Source organism: Salmo salar, chromosome ssa13 (genome assembly GCF_905237065.1).
Source record: "Salmo salar chromosome ssa13, Ssal_v3.1, whole genome shotgun sequence".
NCBI lineage: Eukaryota > Metazoa > Chordata > Actinopteri > Salmoniformes > Salmonidae > Salmo > Salmo salar.
Window position 1 is genome coordinate 46,290,526 of NC_059454.1, and position 22,512 is coordinate 46,313,037.

The 22,512-nt window shown below is 40.0% G+C and overlaps 1 protein-coding gene and 1 long non-coding RNA gene across 11 annotated transcripts in view; one reads left to right on the plus strand and one right to left on the minus strand.

The window, feature by feature from the left end:
• LOC106566953 (histone-lysine N-methyltransferase PRDM16) overlaps nucleotides 1–2,917 on the minus strand; it is a 421,112-nt gene extending 418,195 nt beyond the window's left edge. For all 10 annotated transcript variants that reach the window (XM_045693333.1, XM_045693334.1, XM_045693331.1 and 7 more), the window contains exon 1: nucleotides 2,672–2,917. In XM_045693333.1, coding sequence (XP_045549289.1) covers nucleotides 2,672–2,708 — 37 coding nt within the window. In that variant the 5' untranslated portion in view covers nucleotides 2,709–2,917. The remainder of the gene's footprint in view (nucleotides 1–2,671) is intronic.
• A 5-nt stretch (nucleotides 2,918–2,922) lies between these two features.
• LOC106566954 (uncharacterized) lies at nucleotides 2,923–22,271 on the plus strand. The gene is made up of 6 exons (XR_001319978.2): nucleotides 2,923–3,149; nucleotides 3,825–3,871; nucleotides 21,359–21,485; nucleotides 21,570–21,683; nucleotides 21,781–21,854; nucleotides 22,006–22,271. It is a non-coding gene; the product is annotated as an uncharacterized lncRNA (long non-coding RNA).
• Nucleotides 22,272–22,512: the final 241 nt, after the last annotated feature.

A 22,512-nucleotide genomic window follows, 5' to 3' on the forward strand; every position in this document is an offset into this window, starting at 1 on the left:
CCCTTTATCCTTCCTCGAATGACAAGAGCGAACAAAATACCATTTAAAATATTGCCACCAAAATATGACCTAGATTGTATTGTAATACCTTAGGCTATAGCATATGACTCAAATGAGTATATAAAAGTGTAATAATAATAATGATAACAATAACAATCATATTAATAATAATAATAATAATTGTTATAATCAACAACAGGCCTAATAATAATAAATTGTGACATTTCGAAAGAGATATTTTACCTAAAAAGGTAGGGCTATAAGATAAACAAACTAAAAAAACAATCATCTAAATTACAGGCCACCTGGCTATGATGCCATGTAACATTTTCATGTAAACATGTAAAAGTGTTTTCAGATATCACTACATATCCAAATAGGCCTATGCTGTACATGTGGGGAAATACCGGGCCGCCACAGCATTTATTGATCAATGCGAGCTTACCCATTTCTACACCGCTCAGGGAGGCGATTCTGAGAGCCGAATCCCTATGGATTTGAGGATTCTGGACCGGCAAGTCTGTATAAATCTCCTTAAATCAGGCCCTTTTCGATTTAATCAGGACTATGACAACTCTGTCGAAATCAAAAGGTGCCACCACTAATTAAATGATGCCAGTTTGGGGAGAAATGTAATAAGTGCAGCCTGCTATAGGACTTCTCTACAGGTAGAGTATGACAATTATCCCACGGTGTGTATAGCCTCTGTAACTGCACAAGTATCCTGTAGGCGTAAGGCCTAAATGTTGTCAACAACTCGGACCCAGCTTTAAATATCACAAGGTCATATTTATATGATCTTCTTTTTGCTTATAACTTCTTTGTTCCAACTTATTACTACAGCACAAGGCGAGACAAATTAGGGTCGCTAAGGTCTGAAAGCTTAGCAAGAAGTGAATAATTCTCGCCGAGTGAGAGGTCTCCTCAGTCATGCAGGCTTTTCTTTTAAATAGCACTCGGATTAAAAGGCAATAAGATCAAGGTCTATTTTATTTACTGTGAAAAGACCTTCCTGAATTGATAACGATTCTCCCTGAGTGCTGGGCCTACTTTCTCTTTGCAAAGACTTGACAAATGTCCGCGCGTGACACCGACAATTAAAAAACTTGAACCAAACATATACAAGCACAATTACAAAAAACGCTGCTTACAATGTAATAGTTTATTTCTGGTTCCAAACACAATATGTAACTGTTGAAATGTTTACTTGCCTTGTCCTCATTGACACAAATGATTGATCATAATGCGTAGAAAATGGAGGAGGTATACAACCAACGTATTAGGCTACTCGTTCACAGCACGGTCATTTCACCATGTTTGTTAACATAGCGGTGAAATATAAACAACCAATATGCCTTCATTAGAAATGTAACATGCCTTAAATCTGAAAATGTTGATTTTGGATTAACAAAGGCCATATACAATGTTTTTCAGGGGCCTATGCTAAAATTAAAATAAACGACTTCTTTAAATAATTGTAAATATCTTATGCGTTCAGATTCGTTAATAGGCTGCTGATGGATTAAATTCATTAGGCTATACATTTCACCGAGCCCTCACTGGTTTAAGCATTCATCTGCTCGAAGTTCTGCATTTGCAATGACCAACTGCTGCATGTCCATAATTGAAACTCATCTTGAAATAATTGATAACACCCAAAACAAAAAATGAATCCTCGTTCGAGTCTGAAAATATGTGTAACACACATTATTGCTTTACCTTTTATGCAGAAAACAAATAACACGTAAATTGATTATATACATTTACAGAAAAAGCCAACTGTATTCATGCATGCGCAATAAGCAAAGCAATCGGAAAGATATCAGAATCCAAGCTGAGAAACATCCTTCTTTATACACAAACATCTACACGATGTTCACATAAATTGTAATGACTTTTTTCCATATATGAGGACAGCAACAGTCCGTAAAGTAACTTCTTTCACAAGAAGCATTATTGATTGCCATTCCCCGAAAGAGGAACAATGCACCATAGTACTTTAGCGGCCAGAGGGGAAAAAAACGACTTCGTGAATGCATTTTCTTCTAAGGTAAAACGGACGGCTAAAATGCTTCATAAAAACAGCCATTTCTTTCCAATTTCACATTTGAACGTCTCCCACTTGTCGTCAATGAAGCTTGTGCGGAATGTGCGCACAACTCGGTCTCTATTCTGTGCTCCTTCTTTCGCCATGAGTAGTGCTAGAGCGCCCACTATTTCAAAAGACAGGAATATTATTTCACAAGACTTGGAAAAACTCAATAAAAAAGTTACTATCCCTTTCGAAAACTTTTAGCTAACTTTCGGGTAACGATTCTTCGCCGTTTCTAACGTCTGAGAAAATAAATCAAAACTAGTCCACTGCGCAGTTTGTATGGAAATGTTTTTTCTCTCATATATTTCATATATCTCATATATACAAATCCACCAGCAGTGTTTCTCAGCACATATGAAAGTTCTGACGTTGGGAACAAGCGAACCCGAGGCTGCAACAGCGAGAAGGCTGGAGACACGAACTAGGATGTTTTAAGGTTACTATTCACATGAAGAGCGAAATGATATCTACGAGGACAAAGACCCGTCCCCCAAAGGAACTGATAAATGACAATTACACATTGGTGACGAGAGTTCGAGCCGCCGACCGAAAGCGTAAGAAGGGAAAAATACCTACTTTTGGCCAGTTTTCTTGCCCTAGCCTTGGATCTCATCTTGTCGGCTTGTAGATTCCTCTCGTCCTCCGTGAGCCCAGAAGCAGCAACAACACTATCTTCATCTCACAAGCATTGTCAGTTTGGACACCTTCGCACATGCGCACGGGCCGTTCAATCTGACACCCTCGTCAGGGACAAAAAAAAAACTTTGCAATGTATTCATCATTATCACTTTTTGTCCTATCCTCTCCCCTTTAGATCTCTTATCTCTTTCCTCCTCCCCCCTCCCTCTCCGGTACTACCGCTGTTGCCACTACCGGCACCTTCTTGACTACCCCTTTAAGAGCAACAAATTCTTTTTCGCAAACCCGTGGGATCCGGACTAGCAATGGACATAGCATGATAGCCTATGTGATGGGGTCAAGGTCGCATCCCTAAACTTTTAACAAATATCACTACTGATCATTCAAAATGATCACATCACAAATCTCATTTAAGGTAAAGTAAAAACAATAACAAAACAAAAAAAGAAATAGCTTACTATTGTTATTACTGGCTATTATTATCAGCCTATTTATTATTAGGCTATGATTATGAATATGATGGCTTTAATGTTACCGTTGTTCTTCTCATTATTAGTATTGCTATAATAATGAATTACGAGAAAGATAGCCTATCTGTAATAGAATAGGGCCTATCTCAAAATATGTTTAGACTATATTTACAAATAACGCCATTGACGTGTCATCTGTCATTGTGTTCAATGTAGGCTACTCAAATGTCACGTTCTGCAAGGGGTTATTTTTGACTCCACTAATTGAAATGCATACGTTGGAGTCTATGCATCGTAAACAACAGGTGTAGATTAGCAGTGAATTTATGATATAGCTCTCCGTAATGAAAATGTTGCACGCTTTGCCCCGGAGCTAACCACACGAAACGACAGCTGTTGATGCATGCAGCCGCCGACTTTCAATAGACGGGACAAGGGACATGAGCGGGCTGGTTTCAATGAATTGTATTTCTAAAGGAAACATATTAAGTCAATGTATTTTTAATTTAAACGATTATTTATTTCTGTACACCTATCCTCTCCGTGCACTATGGCGCAGATGTCATACTTAGCTACTAAAAAGTCATGAATGAAAACATGTAGCGCCATTGTTTCCCAAGGACTCCAGGTAAACCCAGCGAGGAGGAATAGGTTGTGAATTTCAACTGTAAGTATGATTTTGCCTTCCATTTGTTTTACGTTGCATGTATGGCATTCAGACATGCCGTGTGTATGACAGCAGGCGTCTGTTGCTCGTTGCATGCATATTAACAGGCAATGTTAGGTGTGCGGTCGATTTTAGTTGGAGGTTTGGTTATATGCTCTATAGCCTATTCTGCAGCCCATAACGCAGCTAAGCAATTGAAATATGTAAGTCTGTAGGCTACCGTATGTATGAATTAATACAATATTTACAGTGAACTATATGGATGTTGAACGAAAGAAAGGCGAATATTCCTATAGTTCTGTACTAATCCACATGTATGATTACTGTTCAATTGAAGCAGTTAAGAAAATAACATATCTAGTCAAGCAAATATCAGGAAAGTATCGGCCTATCTGACAACAAAAAGCATGGATATTCGGCATAATCCATTATTCGCATTTGAAGTTAATTTCATTATTGGTCCTATTGCATGCAGTTAATTATTATTATTATAAACCACATTGCTGTATCACTGTTATTATAATAATTAAGTTTATTATATTGTAAGGATTAATGTTATTATTATTACTTTCAACTACTTCGACGCAACATGTAGATAGATTTTAATTCACAGACCTACATGTAAAACCAAATCAGGAATTCTATGTTCATTAAAAAAACTACGTAAAAATGGATGTATAGCATATTATTTGAAAACATAGTCCTAGAAAAGAAACGAGTTGCATGATTACTTGCATGACCAGGAGATTGATCTCGGAGCGAATTACATGTTGTGATTTGTAAACGGGAAAAGGGTACCTTTACAGAAGATAAAGACCCATTAAGACCGTTGGGATCAACAACGGGTGGGATCAAAGCCTTGATTGAACACCAATACGAAATTATTATAAATATTAATTAAATAATACATGATAATAATAATAATACTTTTGTCATAGTATTCATTCATTACTTATTATTGTTATTAGTAGTAGGCCCAATTTGTTTTTATTATTGGGCTATTATGGTAGTATTGGGGATAAGATGGAATGGGCCTAAGTAACAAGGGGACTTGAATATTCACCAAATATTGCAATTGCATATTACATCCAATGCTTGATACTATATTTAGAAACGTATGGAAAAAAACATCAGCACAGGACTACAATCTACATCGGCACAGGACTACAATCTACATCGGCACAGGACTACAATCACCAACCATAATTGATCATTTCATTTTAAGCAGTACAAGTCAACCATGCATTCAACATGCCATGTGGTTGACAAGGCGTCCACATTTCCTCTAAAATAGCCATTGTGACAAATTTAGTAATTTCAACTATTAATCTAACATTGAGAAAACATTGTTGGTGGAATCTTATGTTGCCAAACAGAGAGTTATTACGCAGGTGTTACAAAAACTCTCACTGTAACCGAGTGACATTGAGCCAACAATCGACAGGTTAGTGTTCATTTCATGTATCAGTGCTACTTTGTTTAGCCTACTCCTGGGTGTCTAAAAGAGCGATAGACTGACGACTGGGAATATCAATAGTCGTGTCTCAATCGATTGATTGCATCGATAGCATTTCCTGTTTAAGTGAAGTAAAAATAAAAAGGGCCATTCAACAGCAGTTTTCTCTGTCTTTTCTTCTCCAAAATGTTTACACCAGCTCTCCAGAACAATTTAAACGTGCGCCAAATTTCTCTCTCACATTTGGCTGGACACATTATTTCATATGGTGGGTGCAACGCCTTTTTGAGAGCAATTAACTGAGACTATCCTTGTAAAGAAGAGTGTTGCTCTTCGGCACCCGTTCATTGTGGAATACATTTTGTGCGTCATTTAAACGTCTGCCTTTTACGAGCTCAACGTGATGGCTTTATAACCCCGCATTTTGTTGTATTTTCTTCACATATTCCTGCAGTTTTAACACGGTAGGCACAGCGGCAGGACCAGACCCCGGAAGAGAGATGTGCTGCTGCAATCCGGGCTGCAGCAGCAAAATACGTTTTTTGAATTGATTGATTTAAAATTAAATATAAAACAAAAGCTCTGCATTATCTTGTACATTTGTTATTTATCTATGACCTATTCCATTTAGGCCTATATATTGGCATATACACATAGGCTACATACACTACATGACCAAAGGTATGTGGACACCTGCTCGTCGAACATCTCATTCCAAAATCATGGGCATTAACATGGAGTTGGTCCCTTCCTTTCCTGCTATAACAGACTCCACTCTTCATGGAAGGCTTTCCTCTAGATGTTGGAACATTGCCGCAGGGACTTGCTTCCATTCAGCCACAAGAGCAATGCTGATGTTGGGCGATTAGGCCTGTCGGCGTTCCAATTCTTCCCAAAGGTGTTTGATGGGGTTGAGGTCAGGGCTCTGTGCAGGCCAGTCAAGTTCTTCCACACCGATCTTGACAAACCATTTCTGTATGGACCACGTTTTGTGCACGGGGCATTGTCATGCTGAAACATGAAAGGGCCTTCCCCATACTGTTGCCACAAAGTTGGACGCACTGAATGTCATTGTATGCTGTAGAGTTAAGATTTCCCTTCACTGTAACTAAGGGGCCTAAACCATGAAAACAGCCCCAGACCATTATTCCTCCATCAAACTTTACAGTTGGCACTATGCATTGGGGCAGGTAGCGTTCTCCTGGCATCCGCCAAACCCAGATTCGTCCGACGGACTGCCAAATGGTGAAGCATGACATTAATTTCCAATGAAACGCTGCGTTTGCCTTGTAACGTTTTGTTGCAGAGGCAGTTGCAGTGCGTTCGGTGAGGGGCATCTGTTGGATTTATCGAAAGTATGCGTCTAACTGTATGCGTAGACGGCTTGACAGAAATGGTAGCAGAAAGTGAATGTTGAACTTTTGTTGCATACACACCTACAGCGTCACTGCGCAAAATGGTACGCAGTATCATCTGGGGTACGCAGCATCATCTGGATATGTGTGTGCAACAAAAGTTCAACATTCACCTGCTACCATTTGTAACACATACAGTTAGACGCATGCACCACACAGAACGTAGTCTACCTAGGCCTGCATTCATGGGGGCATTTATCATTAAGTCAAGTTTATTGATCAGTGACATATGAAATAAACTGACTGTGGAGTGGATAGAAATATTCAGACATCCATGGTTCTGGGGGCACTACTTCTTATCATAACATTCATCTTTATCAAGGTCAAGGAGTAAAATAGTAGTGGGCCTATGTTAGTATTAAAACGCCAATTCTTAAAACAACAAATGTTGCTTTAGAATGAATAATTACTAACGATGTAGGCTATTATAAGGCTTATAATAGTAGTATATATTTAGTTATTAATGAATTTAGGCATGTAGGATGTAATGATGAGGGTGGAGTTGGTGGTGATAACCATGATTGTAATCTTCATAGTCATCCACCACCACCATCATCCTCATCATTGAGGCTTTTCTCATACAGTTTCAACCCATCATTGGTTAGTTGAAAGCTCTGAAGAAATTAGAGCTAGAATGGGGATCAGGCGTGACCCAGCAGGCCCAGTTCAAACAATATGGGATTGGTGTGGTCTGTGGTCCGCGACTCCGGTGCAGTTTTCCCCGACACAGGCTGAAACACAAGCTGTATCCAAGGTGGAAAGGGCACCCGGGACTATGCGTAACGCAGAGATAACGGAGCTGTGCATTATATGTGAAATTAAACACCTTGTCGTCAGGATTTGGGACAGAGCAGTCAAGCGACATAAAAAAAGTGGGGCCGCGGGCTTTGTGAATTATGGGAGTATTGTACATATGTGAACAGTAATTCTGCCACAGCCAATGAAATGGGAGAGTAAACATGGTAACTGGAAGGTGGTGGAAATTCCAGGTTGCAGGCTACCCCCCACCACACACAGAGAACTGCCTACTCTCCGCTCCCCTCTCGCGCTCTGGCTCGGCGCTATTGTGACTGCGCATTAAAGAACTACCAGCCTGTCGAGTGTCGACACTGGGGATACAGTAAGCATTTATAAAGGGACAGACTTACAGAGAGAAAAAACGTTTTAAACGACAAATGTGGGGATCTATTCGTCCATCACTCACCAACATTTAGCCTACAATGTCAAGATTTACCAATGCCCTGTCCTGCACAGCGGCTAAATGAATCTGTAATTAGAATATTTCCCTTTCAGTTGGTTTAAGTAGGGAGCACAAACAGACCACCCCGAGTCAAGGTGTTTGGCCGATGCACTGGAGCGGGCCTACCCGTAGCGCTGCACTGACTGGTCCCTCTTTGTACTCCTGCTAATGAAGTTCCAAAAGCGGTCCGTGAAGTTGCCTTGATAATCATTAGCCATTGATTGGATTGAAGACCTTGAGCGTATATGGGAAATGGGAAATCTGACCGCTAATCCTAGACAGACTTTTTCCTGTGTTAAGGCGCAGTCAGAGACAGTTAGTCCATATAGCCTAAAATGTGGAAATATATGTAAGATAAAAAAAGATTGAGGGGCAGGCAGCTGCTGTCTGGGTATATCACAATGTGGTTTATAAAATGCGATAGGATTAGATTACACATTTATTGACATTTCTTATTTAGCATATAAAAACGAAAATGTGCATTTAACATATGTCTTTGAACTACACCATGTTTATGAGTAGCCTATAGGCCTAACCCTATTCAGCGAAACCTATTCAAATATTCAGCAATGATCTTAACCAAAGGGAAATATAAATTCCCTTTGGTTAAGATCATCGCTTAGCCTACCTATTTTTATACTAACTACATGCATGGTTCAATACTTGCTTAAGCCAACCTCTTCATGATAAATTGCATTTACAACCGTCATTGACGTTTGGCATGAGCCTCGTTTCCCAGTTGCGATGTAACTTAAGCATTACGATGATCGTACCAGATGCATTGTTATTTACGTGGCAACTTTTTAAGAGTGTTTCCCAAACAAGCACATAGAGAGAACATTCACGAAGTGCGTCATTAGACCATGTGTTGATGCTGATAGGATCGAAAGAAAAGCAGTGCTGCTCTCGGATCAGCTTTCTCTATTCAAATCTTACCTTAACATTATAATTATTCCACAATAGGCAGATCAGCTCCTAGAGAGATATCACCACCCATGGCTGCAAATAGGCTATTTAGATAGCTTATTATGCGTAACAATTAATAATGCACTTAATCACAGACCGGGCACATCATTGCGCATATGTTGTCACACATCATGAAACACAATGAGGGAAACATGACAGACAGTAGCATAGTTACAAACTAGAACTCAATTGATTGAACATGAACTTGATTTTGATATGATTGAAATAGCCTGTATAGGCCCATTTAGCCTGTGTATCGTTTAATGTCGTCATGTCGGTTTTCATTTCACACATCATTTTATCCTTTACTTGTTTGTAACAATTGCAAATACTTTGGCAACTTTGTGACTTCCGATAACTTCAAAACGAAGTTGACTACAAATACAGTCAGACAGATCTTGATTTTATGTTTAGTGAAAATCTGTGAATAAAGTGACGAGGAAGGGCAAAAAAAACATTAATGATGCTCTTTGGCTACTCTACGAGTGGTCTGGATCACTCGAAGATATGTGGAGGTTTTTAAGAGCCACGTTACTAACAAAGGCTCTGGGAAACAAGGCTCTGGGAAACACCTTGGCTACTAAAGCTACATTGTAAGAAGATTCTAACAATGATTTTAATGCTACGATGGCTCTGGGAAACAAGGCCCTGACCATGTGGAATAAAGAAATACACTAGTATGTGGACACCCTTTCAAATGAGTGGATTCGGCTATTTAGCCACACCTGTTGCTGACAACTGTATAAAATCGAGCACACCGCCATGCAATCGCCATAGACAAACATCGGCTGTAGAATGCCCCATACTGAAGAGCTCAGTGACTTTTAAGGTGGCACCTTCATAGGATGTCACCTTTCCAACAAGTCAGTTTGTAAAATGACTGCCCTGTTAGCGCTGACCCGGTCAACTGTAAATGCTGTTATTGTGAAGTGGAAATGCCGCAAAGTGGTAGGCCACAAAAGCTCACAGAACAGGACCGCTGAGTGCTGAACTGGGTAAAAATGGTCTGTCCTTGGTTGCAAAACTCACTACCAAGTTCTAAACTGCCTCTGGAAGCAACGTCAGCCCAAGAACTGTTTGTCCGGAGCCTCATGAAATGGGTTTCCATGGCCGAGCAGCCTCACACAAGCCTAAGATCACCATGCATAATGCGTCAGCTGGAGTGGTGTAAAGCTCACCACCATTGGACTCTGGAGCAGTCGAAATGTGTTCTCTGGCATGATGAATCATGCTTCACCATCTGGCAGTCTGACAGACGAATCTGAGTTTGGTGAAAGATCGCTACCTGCAAAAATGCATAGGGACAACTGTCAAGTTTGGTGGAGGAGGAATAATGGTTTGTGGATGTTTTTCATGGTTTGGGCTAGGCCCTTTAGTTCCAGTGAAGCAAAATCTTAAAGCTACAGCATACAATGACATTCTAGACGATTCTGTGCTTCCAACTTTGGAAGAATTTGACTGGCCTACACAGAGCCCTGACCTCAACCCCATCGAACACCTTTGGGATGAATTGGAACGCGACTGTGAGCCAGGCCCTAATCGCCCAACATCAGTGCCCAACCTCACTAATGCTCTTGTGGCTGAATGGAAGCAAGTCCCTGCAGCAATGTTCCAATATCTAGTGGTATGCCTTCCCAGAAGAGTGGAGGCTGTTATAGCCGCAAAAGGGGGGGGGGACGACCAACTCCATATTAATGCCCATGATTTTGGAATGAGATGTTCGAAGGGCGTGGGTCCACATACTTTTGGTCATGTAGTGTATGTAGCCTATGTGTAAATGCCAATATATAGGCCTACGTGGAATAGTTAATAGAAAAATATGAAATGCACAAATGCATTTACATTTCATTTAAAATCAATCAATTCCAAGATTGATGTTCGCTGCTCTGCATAGCCATGGGCTTTAAAAATATATATATTTTTTTATCGATTAGCATATTGGATTGACGCTCTGTAGCTTAAAAAATAAATGAAAAACGGATATTGCTGCTGCAGCACACCTATTTTCCGGGGTCTGGGCCAGCCGCTGTGCCTACCGTGTTACACCGCAGGAAAACGGCAACAATCTGGGAAGAAATACTCCAAAATGCGGGCTTTCTTTACAAGTGTAGTCACAGTTAATTGCTCTTAAAAAAGGCGTTGTACCCACCATATGAAATAATTTGTCCAGCCCAATGTAAGAGAAACATTTGGAGCACGTTTAAATTGTTCTGGAGAGCTGGTGTAAACATTTTGGAGAAAAAAAGACAGAGAAAACTGCTGTTGAATGGCCCTTTTTATTTTTACTTCACTTAAACAGGAAATGCTATCGATGCAATCAATCGATTGAGACACGATTGATTGCGTGTAACTACAACGACTTTGAGAAGTGAATTAAGTCGGTCGACAGTCAATGATAGGCCTACGTTTCATTTGTTTGGTTATATTTCTCAGGTCTCGGTAAACGAAACAGCCCTTTTCAAAATTAATACATGTAAAATGATGTCTGATAAACGATTTCAATTATAATATATTTCCCCTTGCCTCCATAGCCTATTATGTTTGCGACAAAATGGCCTACTTATTTATCTGTGAGTAAAATACAAGCAAATGTGACTGCTGGCCCAATTATCAAATAAAGTGAAATTAGAAATGGTTTAAGTCAGTGAATGTAGAACTCACAATTTTGACCATTCCACTTTAGTCAAATTTGCTGAAATTAAATTGCACTAAATGAAGACCTTCTCCAAAAAGTATTTATTAATTAATGCTTAAACCTACACATAAAATCCCACAATAACTGCACCGGTATTACACTATCGTTATTGTTGCCGGTTAATTAATCTGGTGTTACATTTCCATCCATAATCCCTGAAAATCAAAGGAGCGAGAGGTCGGTAGAACCCCGCCACACAAACGCACACAGTGCTTGGGCTACAGCGAAGATTACCCCGGTGTAGAAATGACCCTTTATGATGTAGCTAATCAATCAAAAGTCACTACGAGGACGCTGGAATCCCAATCTTAATCTCGCATGCTACTAGGGTTGGGGAAATAAGATTTTACACGCGTGTGTTTCCTCATCATCATCGTCATCATCATTGTGCGAGGCCTACGATTTCATACAAAATAATTAATATAGCCTAAATTAACAATGAATAGCATATTTGATTCTTATTCTTATCAGGCCCATAGGCCTACTACTGAACTAGGCTACTGTAAAAAGTAACAACGAAATATTATAATGGCGGTATTGAAATACTTGTTTCGATAATGTGATATAAACCTTACAATGTTGTTATCAATATGTGAATCAAATCATTTAAATATCACGACACTGAACAAGGCGTCCACGGATCTCCAATAAATACCTAGTTTATACCCTCCTAACAAAAATAACTGGTAGCATAACCACTGCGAAGAAGACAAGAAATATGTTTTGCTACAGCGATCCATCCAGCTGTGTCCAATCCCAACAAACATTTTCACTGATCTCTCCATCTATTTACGGAATGTGATGTATGTAGAGTAATATAGGCTATATATGGCTCTGGATGTAGGCCTACGCATCAAGTTGGTTCGAATAACTGGCTGGTGTGCCTTGAAAACGTTTCAATAAAGTTCAATAATAAAGTACACTGACAAGTTCGTGACCTGGTCGCAGCTGGGCAAGGATCTGTGATTCATTTATTTTAAGCCTACATACTATTAATCTATATTAGCCTATGCCTCAATGAGACAACGACCTTGTGAGAAGATACACCCCATTGCTAGGATAAACAGCTTTGAGATTGCAAATATGCAATGACTATATTATTACAATTTATACTCAGGACAATGCATTACATTTGAATTTATAGTCGTCATATATCAATCCATTATTTGAACTCTCATATAACATTTTTGAAGTAACAGTAGTCTAAAGGTTCTGCAATTGAACAAGAGTGCTGATGTATCAACCTGGGGCCGGTTTCCCGATGGAATTTAGGCTCAGAGTGTTTTAACGATGCATCTTTCCAACAACGGCCGAAGATGTAATAAGCGTTTCCCAAAACACCTCGCAGATAGAACGGTGCAAGTGCTTCGTTGGAGCGTGTCGATAGTGATAGGATCGAAAGAAAGGGAGCGCTGCTCTTGGATCAGCTTTCTGCATTATAATTATTTCACAATAATGACGACGAATCAGCTCCCAGAGCGATATTAGCGCCTACAGCTATTAGCGCCTATTCTAATGCACACCCAATAAACATTTATTAAATCACCGATTTGGCACATCATTACGCACATGTTAGGTTACGCACATTGAGACAAATTACAGACAGTAGCCTACAAGTTGAAAAATATAACTCAATTGATTGACCATGAAATGTATTTCAAAATGATTGAAATAGGCCTAATGCAGTCATACCGAGGTAAAGAAGGATATTCGACGGATATTCGCCTGTTACGTCCACCAACAGCAGTTAGGGACCGTCAACATAGTGACAAATCAAATTCTTCACATTTCAATAGCTATTTAATCATTACTCCTAAAACGTTCAAAACTGGTTCTAGCTAACCTGAAGGCATAGACAAACATTGCACACATGTATATTTTGTCGATTTACATCTCGCACTATTTTAAATAATTTATTGACACTTTTTAATTTCAATAGCTCATTGGTCATATGACCTACTGGACTCAAACAAGGTTCAGATTGTCAACTGACTACCCTTCTATATTGCACACCCTTTAGTTTGTCCATTTTCATCTCACAAGAATTTACATGAATTTTTCAAAATGTGCAATTTCAATAGCTCCTTGGTCATGTGACCTACTGACCTTTTTTTTTATATATATATATATATTTTAGTCATTTAGCAGACACTCTTATCCAGAGCAACCTGCAGTAGTGAATACATACATTGCATACATTTCATTTCATGCATTTTAATTTAATTTTTAATTTTATTTTTTGTACTGGCCTCCCGTGGGAATCGAACCCACAACCCTGGCATTGCACACACCATGCTCTACCAACTGAGCCACAGGGAAGGCCTCAAACAAGGTTCAGAATATCTATTGACTACCCTTCTATATTGCACACTCTGATGTTTGTCTACTTTCATTTCATGCTATTAGACTTAAATCTGTAAGCTTTGTAGGCCTTCATTTCACATGGGTGTTTAAAAATGTTTTTGAAGTTAACAAATGTTCCAGCCTTGCAATAACTATCTTACACATGGGCACTGAAAAGATCTGCAAATGGCTGTATGTGGTATGGATCAAGGACAGGAGAGGTGTTCAAACAGAGGTGCTTAAAGTAAGGCGCACAGGTAGGCCTCATGAAAAACAATGTTTCATATGCTCTTTTTAATCACAGTAATATGCAGGGATTTGTCAGTCAGAGTGAGCTTGATAAGGTGAAATAATCATTTTCATAGCATCCCTTTCACATACTGTACATTAAGACAAATCCTTCTATGTTGAGTATTAGAATGCAGTTTACAGAACCTGATAATGACTTGATATCTGAGTGCATTCACAACAAGCCACTTGCAGACAACTTACAAAATGCAGCAGTGCATACATACAGTGAGGGAAAAAAGTATTTGATTACCTGCTGATTTTGTACATTTACCCACTGACAAATAAATTATCAGTCTATAATTTTAATGGTAGGTTTATTTGAACAGTGAGAGACAGAATAACAACAAAAAAATCCAGAAAAACGCATGTCAAAAATGTTATAAATTGATTTGCATTTTAATGAGGGAAATACGTATTTGACCCCCTCTCATTCAGAAAAATTTCTGGCTCCCAGGTGTCTTTTATACAGGTAACGAGCTGAGATTAGGAGCACACTCTTAAAGGGAGTGCTCCTAATCTCAGCTTGTTACCTGTATAAAAGACACCTGTCCACAGAAGCAATCAATCAATCAATCAGATTCCAAACTCTCCACCATGGCCAAGACCAAAGAGCTCTCCAAGGATGTCAGGGACAAGATTGTAGACCTACACAAGGCTGGAATGGGCTACAAAACCATCGCCAAGCAGCTTGGTGAGAAGGTGACAATACTTGGTGTGATTATAGGCTAATGGAAAACACAAAAGAACTGTCAAGCTCCCTCAGCCTGGGGCTCCATGCAAGGTCTCACCTTGTGGAGTTGCAATGATCATGAGAACGGTGAGGAATCAGCCCAGAACTACACGGGAGGATCTTGTCAATGATCTCAAGGCAGCTGGGACCATAGTCACCAAGAAAACAATTGGTAACACACTACGCCGTGAAGGACTGAAATCCTGCAGCGCCCGCAAGGTCCCCCAGCTCAAGTTTGCCAATGAACGACTCAGAGGACAACTGGGTGAAAGTGTTTTGGTCAGATGAGACCAAAATGGAGCTCTTTGGCATCAACTCAACTCACCGTGTTTGGAGGAGGAGGTGGAAACATTATGCTTTGGGGGTGTTTTTCTGCTAAGGAGACAGGACAACTTCACCGCATCAAAGGGACGATGGACAGGGACATGTACCGTCAAATCTTGGGTGAGAACCTCCTTCCCTCAGCCAAGGCATTGCAAATGGGTCGTGGATGGGTATTCCAGCATGACAATGACCCATAACACACAGCCAAGGCAACAAAGGAGTGGCTCAAGAAGAAGCACATTAAGGTCCTGGAGTGGTCTAGCCAGTCTCCAGACCTTAATCCCATTGAAAATCTGTGGAGGGAGCTGAAGGTTCGAGTTGCCAAACGTCAGCCTCGAAACCTTAATGACTTGGACAAGATCTGCAAAGAGGAGTGGGACAAAATCCCTCCTGAGATGTGTGCAAACCTGGTGGCCAACTACAAGAAACGTCTGACCTCTGTGATTGCCAACAAGGGTTTTGCCACCAAGTACTAAGTCATGTTTTGCAGAGGAGTCAAATACTTATTTCCCTCATTAAAATGCAAATCAATTTATAAAATTTTTGACATGCGTTTTTCAGGATTTTTTTGTTGGTATTCTGTCTCTCACTGTTCAAATAAACCTACCATTAAAATTATAGACTGATCATTTTTTGTCAGTGGGCAAACGTACAAAACCAGCAGGGGATCAAATACTTTTTTCCCTCACTGTAAGAGGGTTCCTTTTTCTGATGAACATAGTTATTTGATGCATGGCCTACTATTTCTAACTGGAAAAATACATTCCTATGTCTTTTGTGAGTAAAATCCTTTTTCCAAAATTGATTTAGGTACATTTTTGTGAAGTGGTATGAGGGTTGTGATATGGGTCATTTAATAGTAAAATCATTTAAGGGATCAATACATTTCTATATCGCTTCCCCAGTATCTGCATGAACCATCAAGTGTTTTTGGTTGACCCTGCTGGACAGAAAGAGAAGGAGGAATCGGAATACCCTGCATTCAAATTCAGGTCTTAGTTATTCCATTGTACTGGATCTAATACATATTAGCATTTTACCTACATTCATAAGTGTAATACTTTTTTATGACATACTTTCAAAAAATCTCTTGGCTGCTGGCTCTGTCACTTTCAGACATGCGCAGGCAGACTGAAAGGGGAAGGGTAGCTTTTGACTCGAACCACAGGGGTTCTCTGTAAAGAGAGAGTAATCCAAAAGGCACAGACACACCCCTTGACTTTCAATTGGCACCCTTGACCTGTATGTATTCTCTCCTGATTGGTCTCCGTGGTGCTTAGTCACAGGGAACTCCGTTGCCGGCCCCATCATAAAGTTTTTACACAGTCTGGCAGTCTGACTAAAGTGCCAGAGGTATGAGGAGAGACATCCTCTGTATTTATGGGAACAAATATTTCCTAACAATTTAGATCCTATTCTTGGACAGATAGAAGACACAATGCATCAATGCATTTTTTTTTGTATTACTAATTACTGTCCATGAGTAACCTCAACCTTCAGGGTCTGTGGGTGTTTGGGCCAATAAAGTGCCAACTCAATTCTACCACTGACTAGTCTCTCATGCCCCTATGAACGGGGACATAGGGCAATAGTTTTTAAAACCTCTTACATCTAGACGTCCCGCTAGCGGAACACCTGCTCCAATATCCAATGATAGGCGTGGCGCGAATTACAAATTCCTCAAAAATACAAAAACTTCAATTTTTCAAACATATGACTATTTTACAGCATTTTAAAGACAAGACTCTCCTTTATCTAACCACACTGTCCGATTTCAAAAAGGCTTTACAGCGAAAGCAAAACATTAGATTATGTCAGCAGAGTACACAGCCAGAAATAATCAGACACCCATTTTTAGCATATAATGTCACAAAAAACAAAACCACAGATAAATGCAGCACTAACCTTTGATGATCTTCATCAGATGACAACCCTAGGACATTATGTTATACAACACATGCATGTTTTGTTCAATCAAGTTCATATTTATATCAAAAACCAGCTTTTTACATTAGCATGTGACGTTCAGAACTAACATTCCCACCGAACACTTCCGGTGAATTTACTAAATTACTCACGATAAACGTTCACAAAAAACATAACAATTATTTTAAGAATTATAGATACAGAACTCCTTTGTGCAATCGAGGTGTCCGATTTTAAAATAGCTTTTCGGTGAAAGCACATTTTGCAATATTCTGAGTACATAGCCCGGCATCACAGGGCTAGCTATTTAGACACCCAGAAAGTTTAGCCTTCACCAAACTCCGATTTACTATTAGAAAAGTTTGATTACCTTTGGTGTTCTTCGTCAGAATGCACTCCCAGGACTGCTACTTCAATAACAATTGTTGATTTGGTTCATAATAATCCATTGTTATATCCAAATAGCAGCGTTTTGTTCGTGCGTTCAAGACACTATCCAAGGCTGACGAAGGGTCACGCGCACAACGCATTTTGTCACAAAGAAATTCGAAATATTCCATTACCGTACTTCGAAGCATGTCAACCGCTGTTTAAAATCTATTTTTATGCCATTTTTCTCGTAAACAAGCGATAATATTCCGACCGGGAGTGGTGGTTTTCGTTCAAAGATAAAACATGGAGTCGACTCGTGCACGAGCCTGAGTCTCACAGTACTGTGACCAGCCACTATCCAAACGCGCTAATGTTTTTCAGCCAGAGCCTGCAAAGCCACGATTCAGCTTTTTGCCGCCTTCTGAGAGCCCATGGGAGCCGGAAGTGGAAGTGTCACGTAACAGTAGAGATCCCCTGTATTGGATAGAGATAATCAAGAAGGCCAAGAAATTGTCAGACAGGGCACTTCCTGCATGGAATCTTCTAAGGTTTTGGCCTGCCAAATGAGTTCTGTTATACTCACAGACACCATTCAAACAGTTTTAGAAACTTTGGAGTGTTTTCTATCCAAAGCTAATAATTATATGCATATTCTAGTTTCTGGGCAGGAGTAATAATCAGATTAAATCGGGTACGTTTTTTATCCGGCGGTGAAAATACTGCCCCCCTAGCCATAACAGGTTAATCTAAACCAGCCCTTTTTTACTGGAGTACACTAACCTCTAATTGGGGCTCTTTTCTTGATACATAGTAGCAGTTTACCAGATAAGAGGTCAAGAAGATCAAAAAGTAGATTGTTGTAAGGGTGTTTTACATCCTGTGCTGGCCCCATTGTCATATCCATTCTGGATTCTGAGTGGTAAAATCATAGCTGAAAAATGCCTCTATGTATGTGTATACATTTTCCCCCAAGACAGAACTGCCAAAGGGGGTGGAGTTGCAATCTACTGCAGAGACAGCCTGCAGAGTTTTGTCATACTATCCAGGTCTGTGCCCAAACAGTTAGAGCTTCTACTTTTAAAAATCCAGAAATAAGTCTCTCACTGTTGTCTCTTGTTACAGCCCCCCCTCAGCCCCCAGCTGCGCCCTGGACACCATATTTGAATTAATTGCCCCCCATTTATCTTCAGAGTTTATACTGTTAGGTGACCTAAACTGGGATGTGCTTAACACCCCGGCCATCCTACAATCTAAACTAGACGCCCTCAATCTCACCCAAATTATCATGGAACCTACCAGGTACAATCCCAAATCCGTAAACTCGGGCACCCTCTTAGATATCATCCTGACCAACCTGTCCTCTAAATACACCTCTGCTGTCTTCAACCAGGATCTCAGCGATCACTGCCTCATTGCCTGCATCCGTAATGATTCTGCGGTCAAAGGACCACCCCTCATCACAGTCAAACGCTCCCTAAAACACTTCAGCGAGATAGCCTTTCTAATCGACCTGGCCTGGGTATCCTGGAAAGATATTGACCTTATTCCGTCAGTAGAGGATGCCTGGTTATTCTATAAAAGTGCTTTCCTCACCATCTTAAATAAGCATGCCGCATTCAAAAAATGTAGAACCAGGAACAGATATAGCCCTTGGTTCACTCCAGACCTGACTGCCCATGACCAGCACAAAAACATCCTGTGGCGTACCGCATTAGCATCGAATAGCCCCCGTGATATGAAACTTTTCAGGGAAGTTAGGAACTTATAGGCAGACTCAACAGCCTTGGTTTCTCAAATGACTGCCTCACCTGGTTCACCAACTACTTCTCCGATAGAGTTCAGTGTGTCAAATCGGAGGGCCTGTTGTCCGGACCTCTGGCAGTCTCTATGGGGGTGCAACAGGGTTCAATTCTCAGGTCGACTCTTTTCTCTATATACATCAATGATGTTGCTCTTGCGGCTGGGGATTCTCTGATCCACTTCTATGCAGACGTCACCATTCTGTATACTTCTGGCCCTTCTTTGGACACTGCGTTAACTAACCTCCAGACGAGCTTCAATGCCATACAACTCTCCTTCCGTGGCCTCCAACTGTTCTTAAATGCAAGTAATACTAAATGCATACTCTTCAACCGATCGCTGCCCACACCTGCCCGCCCGCCCGTCCAGCATCCCTACTTTGGACGGTTCTGACTTAGAATATGTGGACAACTACAAATACCTAGGTGTCTGGCTAGACTGTAAACTCTCCTTCCACTCATATTAAGCATCTCCAATTCAAAATTAAATCTAGAATTGGCTTCCTATTTCACAACAAATCATCCTTCACTCATCCTGCCAAACATACCCTCGTAAAACTGACTAACCTGCCGATCCTTGACTTCGGCGATGTCATTTACAAAATAGCCTCCAACACTCTACTCAGCAAATTGTATGCAGTCTATCACAGTGCCATCCATTTCGTCACCAAAGCCCCATATACCACCCACCACTGTGACCTGTATGCTTTCGTTGGCTGGCCCTCGCTTCATATTTGTCGCCAAACCCACTGGCTCCAGGTCATCTATAAGTCCTTGCTAGGTAAAGCCCGGCCTTATCTCAGCTCACTGGTCACCATAGCAGCACCCACCCATAGCATGCGCTCCAGCAGGTATATTTCACTGGTCACCCCCAAAGCCAATTCCTCCTTTGGCCGCCTTTCCTTCCAGTTCTCTGCTGCCAATGACTGGAACAAATTGCAAAAATCACTAAAACTGGAGACTCACATCTCCCTCACTGTCTTTAAGCATCAGCTATCAGAGCAGCTTACAGATCATTGCACCAGTACGTATCCCATCTGTAAATAGCCCATCCAACTACCTCATCCCCATATTGTTATTTATTTTATTTATATATTTTTGTATTTTTTTTGCTCCTTTGCACCCCAGTATCTCTACTTGCACATTCATCTTCTGCACATCTATCACTCCAGTGTTTATTTGCAAAATTATAATTATTTCGCCACTACGGCCTATTTATTGCCTTACCTCCCTAATCTTACTTCATTTGCGCACACTGTATATAGACTTTTCTATTGTGTTATTGACTGTACGTTTGTTTATTCCATGTGTAACTCTGTGTTGTTGTTTGTGTCACAGTGCTTTGCTTTATTTTGGCCAGGTCGCAGTTGTAAATGAGAACTTGTTCTTAACTAGCCTACCTGGTTGAATAAAGGTGAAATAAAAAATAATAGAAATAACAAAATACTGTATGTGGGAATGTCTTATGTCCGTTCTACATGTAGAGTTGGTACATGGAATATTCATCAACTGCATATATCATAAATTGCTATTGCAAATAGAAGTATTATTTTCAACAACTGACATTTTCAGTTATTATTTTGACAAACACACTTTAACACACTTTGGTGCTTACAATTCATTCTCAATTGTCATAGATTTGGTGGGCACTGTCATCTGTGATCTTTGTGATATGACTTTCTTTAAGCACGTACTGATGAAACGGTCACTCTACATTTATTCACTCTGGGATAGGGTTGAATCCTATATGCTACTTTTATTATTGTCCTGTGAATGGTTCAGTGGCTATAATTTAGGCTGTATGTAGAATGGGGCATAAAGGAAATGACATCTACTAGATTATAGTGATAAGGAAATCAGCATACAGTTTTGGCCTGTGTATTCATTTGCCTGTAACTAATCAGAATTCCATTATGTTTCCATAAAAAAGAGAATACTTCAAAATGAGAAGATCCTGCCATGGAAAAGACGACTGCGTGGACATAAAGTGGAAAGGAGGGGAAATAACTCACACCATGCAGCAGGACACCTTCAGCTGTGGGGTCTTTGTAATGCAGGTTTGATAGGTATATTTTCAATAATGAATGTTTAGCTGTTATGTGACAATTAGGTCAAAAACTCTATTTTATTTTTTGGTGTAGATGGCCAAGGAAGTTGCACAGAACTTCCCCAACATCCCAAACTGATATAGAACCTTCAAAAACACATGGAGCAACTGCAAAAAGAAATGGCTGAGGATATACTAAAAATGTCTGGTATGTAATGACATTTAATTCAAAGTAAATGTGAATTCTTTATTTTTATGTAGTTATGTGGGACAGCCATATGTTCAGTTCATGCCTATGATTTCAGAGTTCAACAAAGCCAACAACTTCTTAATGTGTACCACTGATAAAGAACCTGGATGCGGCCCAAAGACTGACTGGGTTAGTAACTTTATTTAACATGTTTATAATCTTTTGACAACAGTGACGGCATGCAAGACAATTTATGATATAACACAATGGATGGCTAATTCAACATACTGCATTGATATTTGCTATTATTTATAACGTGTTATGCTTTGTTTTGTTTTAGATTGAATGTTTTGCATGCCAACGGGGGTTCCATGTGCTGTGCCTAGGAATGAAGACAAAAGAGTTCAACAGAGTGAAGAACACAAACTGGAAGTGCAGTCTTTATTGTTGAAAATGTATGCTATACCTCATCCACACTGAAGAGGCTCTGAAATGTACAACAACCAGCGATAAAGAGAAAGTTAACACTGTGAAATGTTTCATACTTATTTGAAGTAAAGTGTCTGACATGTTGGAAAAGATTAAAGGTCTACAATTTCTGTTTAATTTGTCAATATTAAATTTTTATTAATTGATTTACTGGCTACCATTATTGTGGTTACATGTTCAGTATATGTATTGACCAGCAAACCCACTGCAGCCTACCTCACTAGCTCACATTCCATCCCTACTTTGGACAATTAATAGCATGACTCTCGTACTTTGCCCTTTTCCTTTATGTTTTGATGTTAACAACGAAAGGAGATATTGTCTGTCTCTCTCCTATTGTGTACCGCTGTTAAATACT